The sequence below is a fragment of the Acromyrmex echinatior genome, chromosome 8, assembly GCF_024713525.1.
Source record: "Acromyrmex echinatior isolate Ae372 chromosome 8, ASM2471352v2, whole genome shotgun sequence".
Classification (NCBI taxonomy): Eukaryota; Metazoa; Arthropoda; class Insecta; order Hymenoptera; family Formicidae; genus Acromyrmex; species Acromyrmex echinatior.
The window spans coordinates 11613971-11630950 of record NC_141859.1 but is presented as its reverse complement, the minus strand read 5'-3'; the positions used below and the strand labels follow the sequence as shown (position 1 = coordinate 11630950).

The 16980-nt window shown below is 30.7% G+C and overlaps 1 protein-coding gene across 1 annotated transcript in view; it reads right to left on the bottom strand.

Moving 5' to 3' along the window:
• Nucleotides 1-1341: 1341 nt before the first annotated feature.
• Nucleotides 1342-16980, bottom strand: part of LOC105144711 (facilitated trehalose transporter Tret1) — a 32167-nt gene continuing 16528 nt past the window's right edge. The window contains exons 3-4 of the mRNA XM_087408752.1: nt 12765-12954; nt 1342-1554 (exon numbers count right to left, since the gene is read on the bottom strand). Coding sequence (XP_087264878.1) covers nt 1342-1554; nt 12765-12954 — 403 coding nt within the window. The remainder of the gene's footprint in view (nt 1555-12764; nt 12955-16980) is intronic.

The following is a 16980-nucleotide window of genomic DNA, read 5'->3' as shown; positions in this document are numbered from 1 at the left end:
TCTTTCGATGTTTTTTCATCTTTATGTTTGTCTCTTCGTATTTCCTCTTGTTTTAACGCATATCTTATGTCATTTATGGTTAGCTCTCTCTGTGTTTCAAACACTCGTACATTCTGATCGAATTCAGATTTTAGTCCTCGTATAATATACATCCTCAATTCGTAATCCTCTATGTTTTTATCAAGTTGTCCGCATTGGTTTCTCAAAGCCTCCGCTCTATTAACGTACGCACAGTCTACACTTTCGTCCTTATTCATTTTTAGATTTGACAATTCACTTAATGATCTCGCCTTCAACTGCTCAGTTTCCGCTGCCATATTGTTTTTAATTAGATTCCATAATTTATTTGCATCCTTTTCGTGACTGTACTTCAATAATTGAGCTTTACTCATCGTGTTTATCATGACTGTACGTGCGGCGTAGTTATCATCGTCCCATTCATTCCATAGCTTAAATTTTTCCGCATATCTTTCATCATCTTCTTCTGGTTTGTCTGTTGGCTTCACATTCATTACTTTTTTCCAAAGTTTCTTTGCCCTTAAGATTCCTTCTATTTTTTCGCTCCACAGGAAATAATTCGTGTCGTCAAGCGGTTCCACACAACTCAAATTCCAATTTTCAGCCATATTGAAAATGCGTCTTTTTTATGCTCAAGCAAACTCTCACGATATTCGATAGCCTCACACGGATACACTAAGCCAACCACGCTCTGCTACCAATTGTGAGGATAGGAGGCTATCGATAAATAATTGTCTTTTAATTTAACCACTTAATATAGTAAACTCTTTAATGGCTTTGGATGTACGATACAACATGCTCTCATGAGAAAATAACAAGGAATATATATATATAGTAAGGCGTGTCCAGAGTTGACATTGGCTTAATGCCTGCGTTGATTTTTGTTGAGAAATGGATGCCGATCTCCATCAGCAGATTACAATGTACTGCGAACAAATATACGAGAATTTCTTTAAAGAAAAGCTTAATCGAACCGAATGGAAAAAGGTAATCGAGCGAAAACATCGATACAATGGATGAATACAACGATCATGTCAATAACAAGTACCGAATCCAAGTTTCAACTAATCGATCTCAATTTTTACAGCTATTCAAGTCTAAAATACTTTTTAATTCTGCAGAGTAATTATGCAGAAATTTAATAACACGTGTAAAAGCACGTATAAAATTAATATATTTACCTTTTTTTTTTTTTAAATACGTGGGATTATTTTTACAAAAGTAAAATAAGTGAAATATAAAGAACTTTCATTTAGCAGAGTACAACGTTGCAGATCGCTCTTGACATCAAGGGTGTCCGTCTGGATAACCAAACGGCTGTCATCACCATCGCCTCTGCTTCAGCGTATCTTGAATGTACTCGACACCATGTGCACTCGTTACACGCTGCAATGTAGGAAACAACAATTTCTCCGAATCATTGTCTCGGGGCGACAATGATCGATGAACTATACGACGAGGACAATGTGCTAGGGGAATAGGGCCACCGACTGTAGCTACATTATGTATTGCGCAGTATCGCGTACGCAGCGTGAACTATACAGAATTAATACTATCGTTTGTTGACGGGTGCTAATCTAGTATTTAAATTGTCTTTGTACACTTATCAAATTCAATATTTTCAAAATTAAACATTGTGCCGAAATTAAAATTTAAAAAACAGATAGAAAATGCGCCAAGTGTATATGCAGTGTATGTAAAAAGATGTTATACAAGTAATGTTATTTTATTATATAAAGGTACACTATTTTAATCCAAAAAAAAAGATTTTAAAATTATATATAATACAAAAATTTGAACTTTCAAAGTAGTTTTAAATATAAGTTATTATACACAAAATGTTTTTACAAAATAAATCTAAACAACTTTGGAAAATATTTTCCAAAATTTACGAAAAAGCCTCGATTTTGTTATCCTTAAGCAAGTCATTTGATACGAAGATAGTGCGTGAACAGAAGGTAGATACTTATAATGCCTTATGCCATTTTGAGCTCTCGTACAGTACTCGGAACTAGGAATGTAGTAAACGGAATAAAAATTCGCTAATTTAAATCTTCGAATGTCCTGCCTGCATCCTATTACTCAAGGCGTAGCATCTTATACTTGGAAATTGAAAAAACCTGTAATATCGACCTTGATCAAGTTCGGCCTTCGCTCCAGCATCCCCTTAAGCTTACTACTCAAAGTCATATTAAGACATCAAGTTGCCAACAATTGAAGATAAGTTGCTGCAATTCTAGCAACATACTTAGCAATATATACTTAGCAAGCAACATGCTATCAACAAGACAGACACATTGCTCTGGTTGCGGCTCTCTGATTGATCTTTGACTTCTTAAGATGAACTACGTTACACAGCATCCGTAAGATCAATAATTATGAACTGTTAATAACATCTGTAATTATGAAATTGATCAATCATAGCTATTCCTCTGAAAAATGGAACTGTGATTGATTAGTTTTTCAATTACGAAAGTTATTAAACCCAATTAAGGGTGACCATGTAAAAACGTAATCACTGTCTTGAATATAAAATCTGATTTTAAATACCAGCCTATGATTGGTTCAAGATATCGTATATAATTCTGTGATTAAAAAGCGTGACCTTATTCTGCGCATGCGTACATCTTTGGCAAATTTTGGCAATAATTTTTCAAGCGTGTTAGTTAGCTGTAAGACAAAAAGGATCTCAGACCTCTTTCCCATAGCCAATCAACAGCTTGAAAAATTTGTTATACGACAAAAAACGGACGCATGTACTGCGGGATCTACAATAGAAGTCATAATGGTTGTATGGTCTTAAGTCGTAGAAAATTGACCAATCATAGTCGATTATTCTTCTCATGACCATTCTACAATAAGCCATTAATCATAAATCAGAAGTTAGAAGTTTGGAAATTGACCAATTACAATTTTTTTACTTCTGACTTCTGATTTATGACTAATGGCTTATTGTAGAATTGCCATCATATTCGATTGTGATTGGTTAATTTTTTACAATTTAAGATTCTACGATTTCTATTGTAAACCCCGTATTATATTGGCCTAAGGCTGTAAGACACGTCGGGAGTAAAGAGTTCCGCACAATAAAAGGAACAGGGAACAGAAAATAGAAAATAAATTTCAACCTACAGAAATCATGTATTGTGTTTTTAATAGGCTGAAATTTTCCGATAACAAATTTTTTATGCATGAGTATGTATAAATATGTATGAATATTCATAAAAGATGTATTTGTTTGCGCAGCGGTTAGCGCAGAGAGTTATTTAATCCTTGTTTAACATTCGATGAATTGCACTGAAAATTATATATATTTACGTAAAAATGAAAATAAGAGGTACAACCTAATATGACCTTGATTTTGATAAATGTTATCTAGGTCATAATCCTGAACAACATTTAAGAGGTTCTAACTGTCGGACACCTTGAATAATGTTAATGCCGGTGGTGCTGTAATCTGCAGCCTTATAACTCGAAAAGCATTTAATGAAAATAAACTTAATTATATAATAGTTTCGGAAATCTCTCGAGATGATCTACAAGAATGTGAATAAAAAGTAGGGAGTTCCATTTAAAAAATTGAAGGTAACCTTCACGTGATCTTCAAGCAACTATTCAAGATCAAATTAATGACACCCTCTTATGTCCCCCCTCTTATGTCAAAGCCATACAACTTTTGTCTGAAATATTTTTTTCTCAGATCAAGAATAAAAAAGTTATTTGGGGACATTAAAATGGAACACCCTTTGTATGATTATACATGTTATGAATATTTATACATATTTATACATAATCATGCATAAACAATTTTTTACCGGGTTCTTATTCCTTGTTCCCATTTCCTGTGCTTTCTATTGTGTTTTCAGCTTTACCCTCGACATATCACTGGCCTAGTTTCCACCGAAGGTTTAAATCGGATCAGAATGTGAGAACTAACTATAGTCGAGCATTCTCCTGTTCGATTGTTAATTGTACTGTAGTTGACTCTTATATTCTGATCCGGTTTAAATATTCTAAACTAGGCCACTTATATTTAATGTTGAAATTACAGCTAAAATACTGTAAATCGCGTTTTAATTACGATATTCGTAATCAAGAAAGTCACCTGAAATCGTTCTATATAGCGATTTGTATTAAATGTATAAGACGGTGTTATTTTCGGGGACTATGTATATACATCTGCAAATGTATTATATATCGTTTCAGGGACATCTACAAATATATAGTTTTCTAGTATATGTATAATATCTATTGAGTTGTGTTGCGTTGTTGCTCTGTAGAGTGATTTCACATAACACAACTCAACAAATTTAATATACAATATATACTAGAAAACTATATATTTGTAGATGTCTCTGAAATGAACGATATACATTTGTAGATGTACTATATGTAGCCCCCGTCTTATACATTTAATACAAATATGTACAAATAAAAAAGACGCATTATGTACACTTCAGTGGGTGATTCCGCATTTATGTATACCAAAAAAACAGTGTGTTAATAAAAGTCCCCAAAAACTACAATTAACATATATATACAGAGTGGCCCATGTAAAGTGTTACAAATTAATAATTCTAAAAATATTTGTCCTATCAAAAAGTTGTTCATTAGAAAGAGGGGCCTTTCATATATTCGAGAGGGGTTCATGTATTCGAGGGACCTTTCTAACTACGTAAACAAAAATCCATTCCGTCTCCCCTTGTAACTTCAAAGTTTCAAAAGGAGCCCCCTGTAAAATGTTACATATTTGGATTCTACAAAGAAAAACAAGTAAACTTTGTCTGAAATATTCCTTTAAAAAATTTTTATCAAAAGTTATGAACATTTGAACTTTTAGTCCTTTTTTAGGCAATTAATTTTAGAACGTTTTAATATTTAAAAATCGCATATGGCATTTCTTCATTTAGAAAATCGTTTGCGTGTACATTAAAAGTGCAATTAAAAGACAAAAAGCAAATCCAATAGTTAATTATGATAACAGTGTCAACATTCTCAGCAGCAGTTGAAGTAAATCACATGTCAATCAACGCGAATTAACAAACACGTCTGGAGTTGGACGATCTTCAATACAGCAGATTTTGAAAAAAAACCAAAATTTCATTCGTATCGTTTGATTTTGACTCAGGAATTTTTAGAAACTGATTGTGAACGTCGTGTAATATTTTTTAAGTGGATGTGTAATGCTATGATAAATGATTCATTTTTGCAAAATATTCTTTTTTCTGATGAAGCAATATTTATCAATGGACACCTTAATAGACATAATGCGCTATTGGTTATATGAGAATCCTCATTGGATGTGCGACGTTTATTTCCAACATCATTGGTCATTAAATTTATGGTGTGAAATAATTGGCGATTTCGTAATTGGATCATACTTTTTTGATGATATTATTAATACTGAATCTATTGTAGTCTATTAAATACTTATTGTAATCTATTAAAGAATCATCTTTCCTTACTTATAGAACAATTATCACTTAATGTAAGAAGAGACATGTGATTTCAACAAGATGCACTTCCTCATTTTTTCAGTGCAACGCGTACTTTTTTAAATAAAATATTTCGGATATATAGGTGGAAGAGGTCCTGTTGAATGACTCCCTCGTTCACCTGATATTATATCTTTGGACTATTTTTTATGGGGGTATATCAAAGAGGAAGTCATCTCAATTCCTCAATCTCATTTACGACGAAAGAAGATTTAAAACAAAGAATACATACAGCTTGCACTGAGGTGAATCCAGAAATTGTTGTTTAGAGTTAAGCAAAGTTTTGTAATAAGAATTAATAAGTGTGTTTAGATGTTAATGGTCAACAGTTCGACCATTTAATAAAATAAAAAAAAAAGAAAAACTACAAGTCTTATTTAATTTATCATTAATTTCAATGCACTCTACATTAAAGTTTAAATGTTTATAACTTTTGATAGGAGTATTTTCCAAAGAAATGTTTCAGATAAAATTTATTTTATTTATTTTTTCCCGTAGAATCCAAATATGTAACATTTTACAGGGAGTCCCATTTGAAACTTTGAATTTACTCCCCGTTCCTTATCAAGGGGGGACGGGGGTAGATTTTTGTTTACGTAGTTAGAAAAGTCAAATATATGAAACTCTCTCATGAATAACTTTTTGATAGGACAAATATTTTTAGACAAATATTATTAGCTTGTAACACTTTTTACGTGAGCCACTCTGTATACACACACACACACACACACACACACACACACACACACACATATATTAGATGTACAAATAAGTTTCCGCCGTTTTTTATCAAAAATTAAGCATTTATTGTGAAAGAACGATACATAATGTTTTATTGATGTAAGTCAAAATGTAAGTGCAAGTTCTTTTTGCGTTTGGCACGAATCTTCATTCAATAATGCTTCCAATTCCGCGTCTTCGTACACTTTCGGCCTTCCGCTACGTTCTTTGTCTTCGACATCAAATTCATCGTTCTTAAATTTTTGAAACCATTCACGACAACTTCTCTCACTTAAGGCAGCCTCACCATATGCTTCTACAAGCAATCGATGAGCCTCAGCTGCAGATTTCTTCAAATTAAAGAAGTAAATCAAAAGTTCCCGCAAATAACGCTTATTCGGCTCAAAACTCGACATTTTCGCACAAAAAAAAATATATGATGCTGATACAAAATCGCTAGTATTTCAAGGTTATGTTGTTGACAGATGTCCAACCTTACGATATAATGTTTTACATCAGATAATTTTAACCATAGTTTGCTAGTGGCGCCGTCTTTTGTCAAACGGCGGAAACTTATTTGTACATCTAATATATACAAAACATTCTAAGTGTTCAGAATTGTAATATATACATATATATATATATATATATATATATATATATATACATATTACAATTCCTAACACTTATAATGTTGTAGCAATATTACAGCGCATTCTGCAATATTGCAACATTTCTGCAATGTTACTGCAAGTTTCTGTGCTGTATAAGATAATTTTATTTCCAAGAAATTAAAAACTATAAACATTACAGGGGTATTTTCTATTATTACCGATAGATTAATCAATGCATGCAATTCCACATAGAACAGTGGCCTAAGTTTACATCGTACATTTGATACACGTACTTAGCTAATAACTTTCTATTTTAACTCGATGTATTCAAAGATGTACTAAATTGGTACAATATGCATCAAAATGATTAATTAAATACACATATCATGTATATCAATGTATAAAGGTGCCTATAAGAGCCAACATTGGTTAGTCATGTATGATAAATTTGTTAGTTAAACATAAATTGTAGATGTTTTGATTACCGATTTCGATCATTATCAATACAAATGTTTAATACTTGAAAAGTATTCGTCATATAAATAATATGAAATTTTAAATTATATCAACGGATTAATGTTGGTTTATTTGCTGTTGTTTCTATCTAAGTCTTTATGTATCCAAGAACTCATTTATATTAATTGCCAAGTTAACTATTAATTAAAAATAATTGTATATTTAATTCCTATTATTACAAAAAGATAATGTCTCATTGATTCTAAACTTACATGAAAAACGCTTGGTATAACCTGTGTAGTGACCTCATCAGATCGCACGCTTGAGATCATATGACAACGACAATCTAATTCGACTGTTTTGAACAAAATCTCAGAGAGGGGAGCATTAATTCCCCGTAAATAAATTTGAATATATTGGATTAAGAAACTCTGTGTCCTTTTTTATATTGAGATATTCTTTTGTTTCTTAATAAAAATCATTTCAGATGTTAATATTTTATGCAAATTTTCTTCTTCAAAATTGTTATATTCTCCCAATCAAAATCATGGGAAAATTTTAATCTGTGATATTATGTTTATATATTTTACATGTATCGCCGAAATTAAAATATTTAATAGAAAGTTAGTATCCGTATCAAGTGCACGTATCAAGTGATATAAACTAAGTAAATATTGAAAGCTTCTAGTAAATTCACCATAAAAACTTATAAAAGAAAATCTGTTGAAACACATTGGCCAGCCGACGGCCATAAATTGTTTCTCGTAAAGAACATGTCGACTTTCATAGTCTGAAAACCATAGACACTTATAGGTTGGTACGAGGCAAGTCAATAAGTTTTTAGAAAAACATAGTAAAACACTTTTTTTTTTATCGATTCATTTTTATTTCTCATAATCTCCTTTCAGCTGGATACACTTGATCCAATGATTTTCCAACTTTTTCAAGCCGTCCGATATATGATTAATGTGATTTGTCCCCAACCCTTCAAAATAAGTCCCTGTTTCGACGATGAGCTGCTCTCTGGTAGTGAATCTCTTTCCTCCGAACTTTTTTCAGGTTTGTAAACAGGAAATAGTCGCAGGGAGCTAAATCTTGCGAATACGCTGGATGGGAAAGCAATTCGTAGCGGAATTCGTTGAATTTGGTCATCGGACGTGTGAACTCGTGCATTGTCTTGGTGAAAGAGCACTTTCTTCTTCGCCAAATGAGGACGTTTTTTCTTTAAAATGTTATTGAAACGGTAGTAGTAGTTGATCGTTTGCTTCGATGGAAGGAAATCGATATGAATTATACCGCGTGCATCCCAAAAAATTGTGGTCATCACCTTTCCGGACGACTTCACGGTCTTCGCCTTCTTCGGAGCTGGTTCACTCGGCGAAGTCCATTGTTTTGACTGTTCCTTCGTCTCGGGTGTGAAGTAATGGATCCATGTTTCGTCCACAGTAATGAATCGACGCAGAAATTCATCTGGATTACGTTGAAACATCTCCAAATATTGTTTTGAAATTGTCATACGCGGTCGCGCTTATGGTCCACAGTAAGCAAACGCGGCACCTATCTTGCCGAGCTTTTTCATACTCAATTGTTCGTGCAAAATTGAAATCACTGTGCCATGTGATATGCCTGTGGCCTCAACAAGCTCACGCACTTTCACTCGTCGGTTAATCGAAACAATATCGTGGGCTTTATCGATGATTTCTGGCGTAGCAGCCTCAATTAGACATCCCGAATGAGGTGCATCACATGTGGATATACGATCACGTTTAAATTCATTCACCCAATTGTATACAGTCGCAAACGCTGGTGCAGATGTGCTATGAACATTATCCAATTCGGCTTTGATTTCTTTCGGCGTTAAATCTTTCATATGTAGATGTTTGATCACTGCATGAAACTCGTTTTTTTCCATTTTGCAAAAAATAAAAAGGTTGTTCGCTTTAATCGTCTACAGAAATGAAGCTACGCGAATTCCGCTCAAAATTTGACAGTAATCAGTTAAAAGATGCTACTTGTCAAAAAGTAATGTGACATGATACTGCGAATGTCCCCTGACAGATTTTCTAAGAACTTATTGACTCGTATGTTTAACTTTTCGTTTCTTTTCCAAATAGAATAAAGCAGACAAATTCTCTGCTTTAAGAGGATCCTCCTGTTTTACCACGTAAGCACATATATTTTTTGTATAAGAAATACTTTTTTTTCCAATTCAAAAATCCTTTTTCATAATTAAAGTATACGCTCTAATACTTGTCTGGAAAGTGGAGTCTATGACGAGAAAAAAAAATTTTAAAATTGATATATTAGGCATAGTAAAAAGAAATCCATTATTTTTCCAATAGATGACTAGTAATCTGTATCTCGCGTTGCGAGATTTGTTTGACATGAAAGCTTCGCAACCTGTACATGCGAAATAGTGGTTTCCAGACATGTAGTTTACACAAACAAACAACGTCGAATTCTTAGAATTAGACTTAGACGTTTTATCGCTACGAATTTGTTATATGAAAATTAACACGTACGTGTTAATTGACTGCGTGTAGGTTGCGTGAGGTATTGCTGTGACAGTATAAAAACATATCGATATGCGTAGAGTCCCTAGAAGAAGAGAGTCTGGACATTCGGCGGAAGTGCTCTCAAAATGGCGACAAATATGTGTGTATGTATGTAGTGTTAATATAGGTGTTTCGTTTGGCTACTGTGTCATATAAGTAACATTTTTTTATTAATACACATCAATTTGTGATGATTAATAATAATATATAATAGCTCTTCAATTCAATATAAAAATTAAATAAGTAATATTTTTGATATGTATTTACATATAATTATTAATAATAATATAATTTATTGTATAATTATTAATAATATATATTTAATATTTATATTATAAAATTATTTTAAATAAATTAAATTAAAATTAATTATAAATTATAATATAAATATTATTTTTTATTTTTAATATTTATATTGTCTATATCTATAATTATTAATTATTATCTAATTATTAATTATTATTAATTATAATTATTCTTTGAAGACGGCTAAAAAATGAGCCGAAACATATAAGCGCGTTATTAAGAGTAATAAAGAATTTTTTGTGTTATATTTGTATATTATTCGCGCAATAATTATTGTGCCCGACTCTTATTGCGCCGTTACCTTTAAATTTCTTTTTAATAGTAAGAAGTTCTTGAAGATTAATTTATGATGATTATTTATTTTGACTTCGTATCAGCTGCGCACTACGGCATTGCCAAAACTGTTATTACTAATGCGATCCATGAAGTAAAGGTAAACTTTATGAAAATAAAGTTTTAAATCCATACGGTAAAGTCCGATTTTTCTTTTGTGTACACAATCCCTACAGTACAAAAGTTGCAGCAACAATGCTGCAATCTATTGCGCAATATATTGAGCATCTATTGATCGCTCTTCTGCTGCAAATGCTTCTAACTAGTTTTTCAACAGTCGCTCTAGGATGGCTGTATCTATTCACCGTGGGGGTAAGTTGTGATCACGCCTGTAATCGAAATGAACATCTCCTCCCTAAGGCGATTAGCTTTGTGTTCGGCAGGGGGGACGGTAATTTGGTCTGGAAACTACATATTACAAACAAAAACTAATAGGCGGTCAAATGTTCAATTGTAGGATTATTTATTTCCAGTACTGTTTTAGGTCAACATATAAAAAATGGTTCTACAACCTTATAAAAACATGAAAGAGACCGATCACTCAGTTATTGATTTATACAATACCGCTAGCGATCTCCGTAAATTGCCATTTCACCTGCATTTTTTGATTAATCAGCAGTCAAAAAACACTTATTCCATCATTCTCATTGATTAATCATCTTCTTGCGTAACAAGATACCTTTTTTTATTTATTACACCATGTAACTATTATACAACATGTTTGTAAATATAAATATATGTTATATCGCAGTTATATTCAATAATGTTTGCTAGGATGTAGCAAACATTATTGAATATAACTACGATATAACATAGATTATAAACTATTGTAGCAATCCATACAGCACCGATTATTGCGGAAAGTTTTCAGAAATGTTTCAACCTTTCACATCTCACATGCAACAACTCTGAAAGGATTCCGCATACGTTATATGAAATGTTTTAACAGAAATGTTTCTAAAATCTATCATATGCAATAAATTGAAAAACATATTTATACAGAACAAAAAATCATCATATTAAAATGGTTCCAAAATGTTTACTAAAAGTCATTGATCGCAATTGGGTTTATTTTGATGTTATGACTTGTTCTACTTTAAGTGCAAAAAACTTTTGTATATGAATTACTTGTTCTGCTTTAATTGCGAAAAACTTTGTATATGAAATGATATTGTGTAAAAACTGCAGGTGTGATTTTTTAATAATGATTATGTATAAGTGCTTTTGTGCAGAAAATATGTAGTATTAATTAATCAAAATAGTTGGCGATATAATTACTATTTTTGAGAAATACTTGAAGTTTATTTCAATAAGATTTGTAATCTGTAAATAGATCACAACAAAAACTCTCAACAAATTTTAAGTACTTCAGAAATGATATTTAAATATATGTTTAATTGATACTTAAACAATATTCAAATTTATTATGTCAACATAATAAATTAAAATATTATTTAAGTATCAATCAAATATATACTTAAATATCATTTTTGTAAAAAATGGTTGAAATTTTGATAATATTTAGAGAGATTAAGAATTTTTTCTATGACATTTCATCAACCTTTCAACAAGATTTCATATACAAGAATCGTGGACTCTATTTGTTATTTCAGAGCTGTCTCAGAAATGTTACAGACGTATTTTTATAAAATGTTTCACTTTTCAGTTGAAATACGTATTTCTGAGATGTTTCTAAAAACTTTCGGTGCTGTAAATTATGGAAATAATTTATGGAAATTTTAATTATTATATAGGTATATACAGGGAGTCCCAAAATTTTTTGCTAAGCGCTCTTGTTTAGATAGAGCGGACTAAATTGAATAAAAAACTCCTGTACTATTTTGCAATTGTTGCAATATTTAACAAGATATTAATTACTAAAAGTCGCTGAATATTATTTTCAATAATTTTTTACTTAAATATTATCAACTTTACAGAAAAACAGTGAGAGACAAAAATTGTTTATTTTCTTCTTATAAAGTTTTGACAATATTTTCAGAACTTTTTCAGAATTTTTTAATATCGTATTTTCTTATGTTAGTAAAATAGTTGCCAATAAGAAAATGCAGTACCAAGAAGTTGATAAAAAATTCTGAAAAAATTCTTAAAGTTCTATAAGAAGAAAATAAACAATTTTTATCTCTTGCAGTTTTCTTGTAAAGTTGATAGTATTTCTATCTATACAAGAGCGCTTGGCAAAAATTTTGGGACACTCTGTATATTCCAATTTTCCCAACAATTATTGATGACAAAATATAGCGTATTACCTTTCCTAAATGGCTCACAAGATATTTCAATTCCTTTATTTCAATATCGTCATAAGTTTGGCCACGGTACCATTTTAAAGAATCCTTCGCTTTTATTTCGTTATTCTTCGTGAGATGATAAAAAGGACTTTCGGGCAATAGATTTACCAAAGCAATCACGAAGCATGTCACGGCACAAATTAAGCTGTACCTAATCACTTTATGTGTTATTATTATTAATTATGTTAACTATTCTATGATTCTATAATTTTTAGATTTCGACTCGATTAAATTTTACATTTGGTATGTAATATATTTTGATTAACGTAGAATATACAAAAGTATATTTTAATAAGTATAACTAAAATTTAATCAACATAAAAATTTATCAATTTTCTATTATTATAGTCAGAGAAAAGATATTCATATTCTACAAAATTTAATGTTACGTACAACAATTGGCATATTACATTTAACGTTAATGTTATTTTTACTTAGACAAAAGTTTATCACTTTTGAAGCTCCCATATGTATTATTTTAATAACAGCTACGCAATTTGAGAGTTCTCTGTGTCAATACATCATCATAAATACTAATGTTTCAGTTATTTCATGAGACTGAGTATTAAATTATTTCTCGTTATAATCAAATAAACTACAATGTTTACAAAACATTGGCATTTAATAAATATAATATATCAAGACAAAGAGATAATCACGTAGCTTCTTTAAAAGTTTATCATTGAGCAAAATATTTAAACATTTCGAATCATAGTATTAATACATCCCATTAATAGAAAGAAGGTAATATTATGGTCAGAGTAAATTATAATGACATCTTTTAATATCTCTGATATGAAAGGGCAAATTCTAATGATTATCTATAGAATTTTTTATTTAGTAATTTGATGTTACATTATGATACTAATATGCAATACGCAATAGTTTGCATTTATTATAACGTATATTTACTTTCAAGTATTTTAAAATGTTTTTAAGGTATTCTTCGTTATATTAATTTGAGTTATTTTTACATGAATATATTATATAGAATAGGATCGGATATTATGAGTACTGTAGATAATATGAGCATCTTTTATATTTCTGTAATGGTTGATATCAGTAGTGTCAACTGTTGTAGAAAGATGTATCTGTCTTAGCGATATTCCAATATGCTACAAAATTTGAGCACTTAAATAAGTAAATTTAAGTACTTTGGATATTTATCATATTAAATAGGTATGTATGTTATTTTCTTATTTCTTACGTTTTTTCCTCTAACTTTAGGTTCCCAATCTACATTGAGATAAGATATTTTGTTCTGCATGTTAATATTTATAAAGTAAACAATATTGAGCCATTCTAAATATTTATTCTTCAAAAATCCCGAGATCATTATTGATTTATTAGACACGGGAGTTTTTCAGATAGGTTTGCATGGTCGAGTATTATATGAGCACCTTCATTATTCCTTATTATACACAGAAAAAAAGAGTCTGGGGTCGGCAATCACTATGGCAATCAGTGTACATTTCTTTCGAAATATATTGCGACAGTATAGTAATAAAATAGGCAATGCTAGCAGTATTAGCAATACACTAGCAATATGCTAGTAATATATAGTATTAGGTTGATGCGTATGAAATATCGGATTTATAAGTGAATATATAAAACTATATATCTTTTTTCAAAAGCTGTTTATTTAATCAAAATATGCTCCATTTGTTTCAATTTCTCAACGAGATTTTAATTCATAGATACCTGTCTTAAAGAAATTCTGATCTTTAGAATCAATAAACTCTGATATGGAATTTTTCAGTCTTCATTTTCTGTCTTCATTTTCATACTATTTAGCCCGTAAAAACTGTTCTAAATGTTTAAAAAAATGAAAGTCGGTTGGCGAAAGATCCGGTGAATAAGCTGGATGTTGCAAAATTTCATATTTTAATTCATTTAATTTCACAATTGTTTTGTACGACGTATGCGGCCGAGCGTTGTCATAGAGAAGTATTGGGCCATGCCGATTAACAAGTAATAGGCGTATAATTTTCAATTTTTCATGTATTTCAATGTACTGGCAGTACTTTTCGGCTGTAATTGTCTTCCCAGTTCGAAGGAATGAGTAATGAATTACTTCAGTCACATTCCACCAAACTGTTATTAAAATTTTCCGTAGATGAAGTGATGGCCTTGGAGTATGAGCACAAGCCTCATTCCTATCAAGGCACCGAGCACACCTTTTCCTATTGTCGTAAAGAACTCATTTTTTATCACAAGTAATAATCCGATCGAAAAATGGCTCTCGATGAAATCGGGTTAGTAATGATGAGCATACGTTCAATCGATCCAGCTTATTTCGCTCGGTTAGTTCGTGCGGTACCCATTTATCCATTTTTTTCACCTTGCCAATTTCAGAAAGGTGTCGCAATATCGTTGTATGGTCAACTTTCATTCTGATAGCAAGTTCCTTTGTAGATACAGTTGGATTCGTTTCCACCAATGCTTTCAGAACATCATTTTTCACAGACATTTTGGGTCTTCCACGCGATTCATTTTGTAGGGAAAAATCACCAGACCGAAATTTTTCAAACCAATGCTGCACTTTTCGATCGTTAACAGTATTCTCGCCAAATGCCTGGTTTATATTGCGTGCAGCTTTTGCAGCATTATTACCAAGTTTATACTCATATAAAAAAATTACATGAATATCGGTTGAATTCATATCCTTACGAAATTCAAAACAAATAACAAAATGGAACACTTTTGAGAAAATCTTCTTTGTTGAAATGTGACTCTGGCAATGGACAATACGACTATAAACAAGGTTATGCCAAAAACAAAAGCATAACGAAAACAGGGAGACAAACGTTCATATGTAAAGAAAATCCGACATTTTATATGCACCAACCTAATAGTACATAGTAATATATTAACAATACTTAAGAATATTGCGCGCAATATTCTTATAATAGGTAGCAATACATTGGATAATAATATTAACAATACAATAGCAATTCTAGCAATAAAGTGTGTTGTAATGCTATAATTAACACTAAGTGTACATTTTTTTAGCTATGGTTGACCCCCTTAGAGTTTGGTAATAGTAATGGTGAGATAATGTCAATCAAATGTTTGATTATTATAAATCAAACATAATGTTACTTTTATAAATATTTAATAAGTATTACCAAAGTGTTACCATTTGGAAATATTTAATAAATATTTGTAAATGTAATATTATTTTTTTGATTTTATTAAACAAACATTTGATTGGCATTTGTTCTAATAAAATGTTTCATATATATATATATATATATATATATATATATATATGTATATATATATGTATATATATATATATATATATATGTATACATTTCAATCTTTCATTTCTGCATAATTTTTTACAAAAAGTTTCCTGTGCTTATATTACCCTTATGCTCATATTAATCTGTCCAAAGAGTGACATGAGCATTGGGCGAGTAATAAGAGCACTATTTTAACATTTGCATTAAAATAATCAATGTTAATACTAAGATACATAAAACATCAAAAAATCTATCAAATGATATGCATAAGATTTTTTTATTCTTCAGTATGCTAGATATTATCAAAATGTTTTCTTAAAGTGCTCATAATACCCGATTCTACCCCATTTGTTTGTTATTTTACAGCAAATACCAAATATAAATACAATATTACGTCGAAGTAACAAATAATGTAATAGATATTACACCCTATTTATGTTATAATTATATAACTATACTATATATATATTATATATATATATATATATATAACTATACTATATATATATATATAATACAACCGGGTTATGAAATTATTTGTTCCCTTATTTATATGTTATAATAAACGAACAGCAAAATAACGGCATTCATTGCATGTTACATAACAATTGCTTCAATTGATATTAGTACTATATAACAGTGGTCGGAATTAGTTGCTCATTTTGGACCAATTCCCGAACATCCATTGTTCCCTCACTATCGCTTGCCGCTCGACGGTCGAACCGCTGATCATGCGGCTGACGCTATGTCTCAGGAGTGTCACTTAGTGAAAAAATTTTTAACATAATTTTTATAAATAAAATTTTCTATTATTTAGATATATATTTTTTGCAAAAATATAAATGACAATAATGTACGATAATTAGAATTAAGATATTTTTCCACCTTTGAGATAATATTGCAGATGCATTTTTTTTTTAATGGTTTCC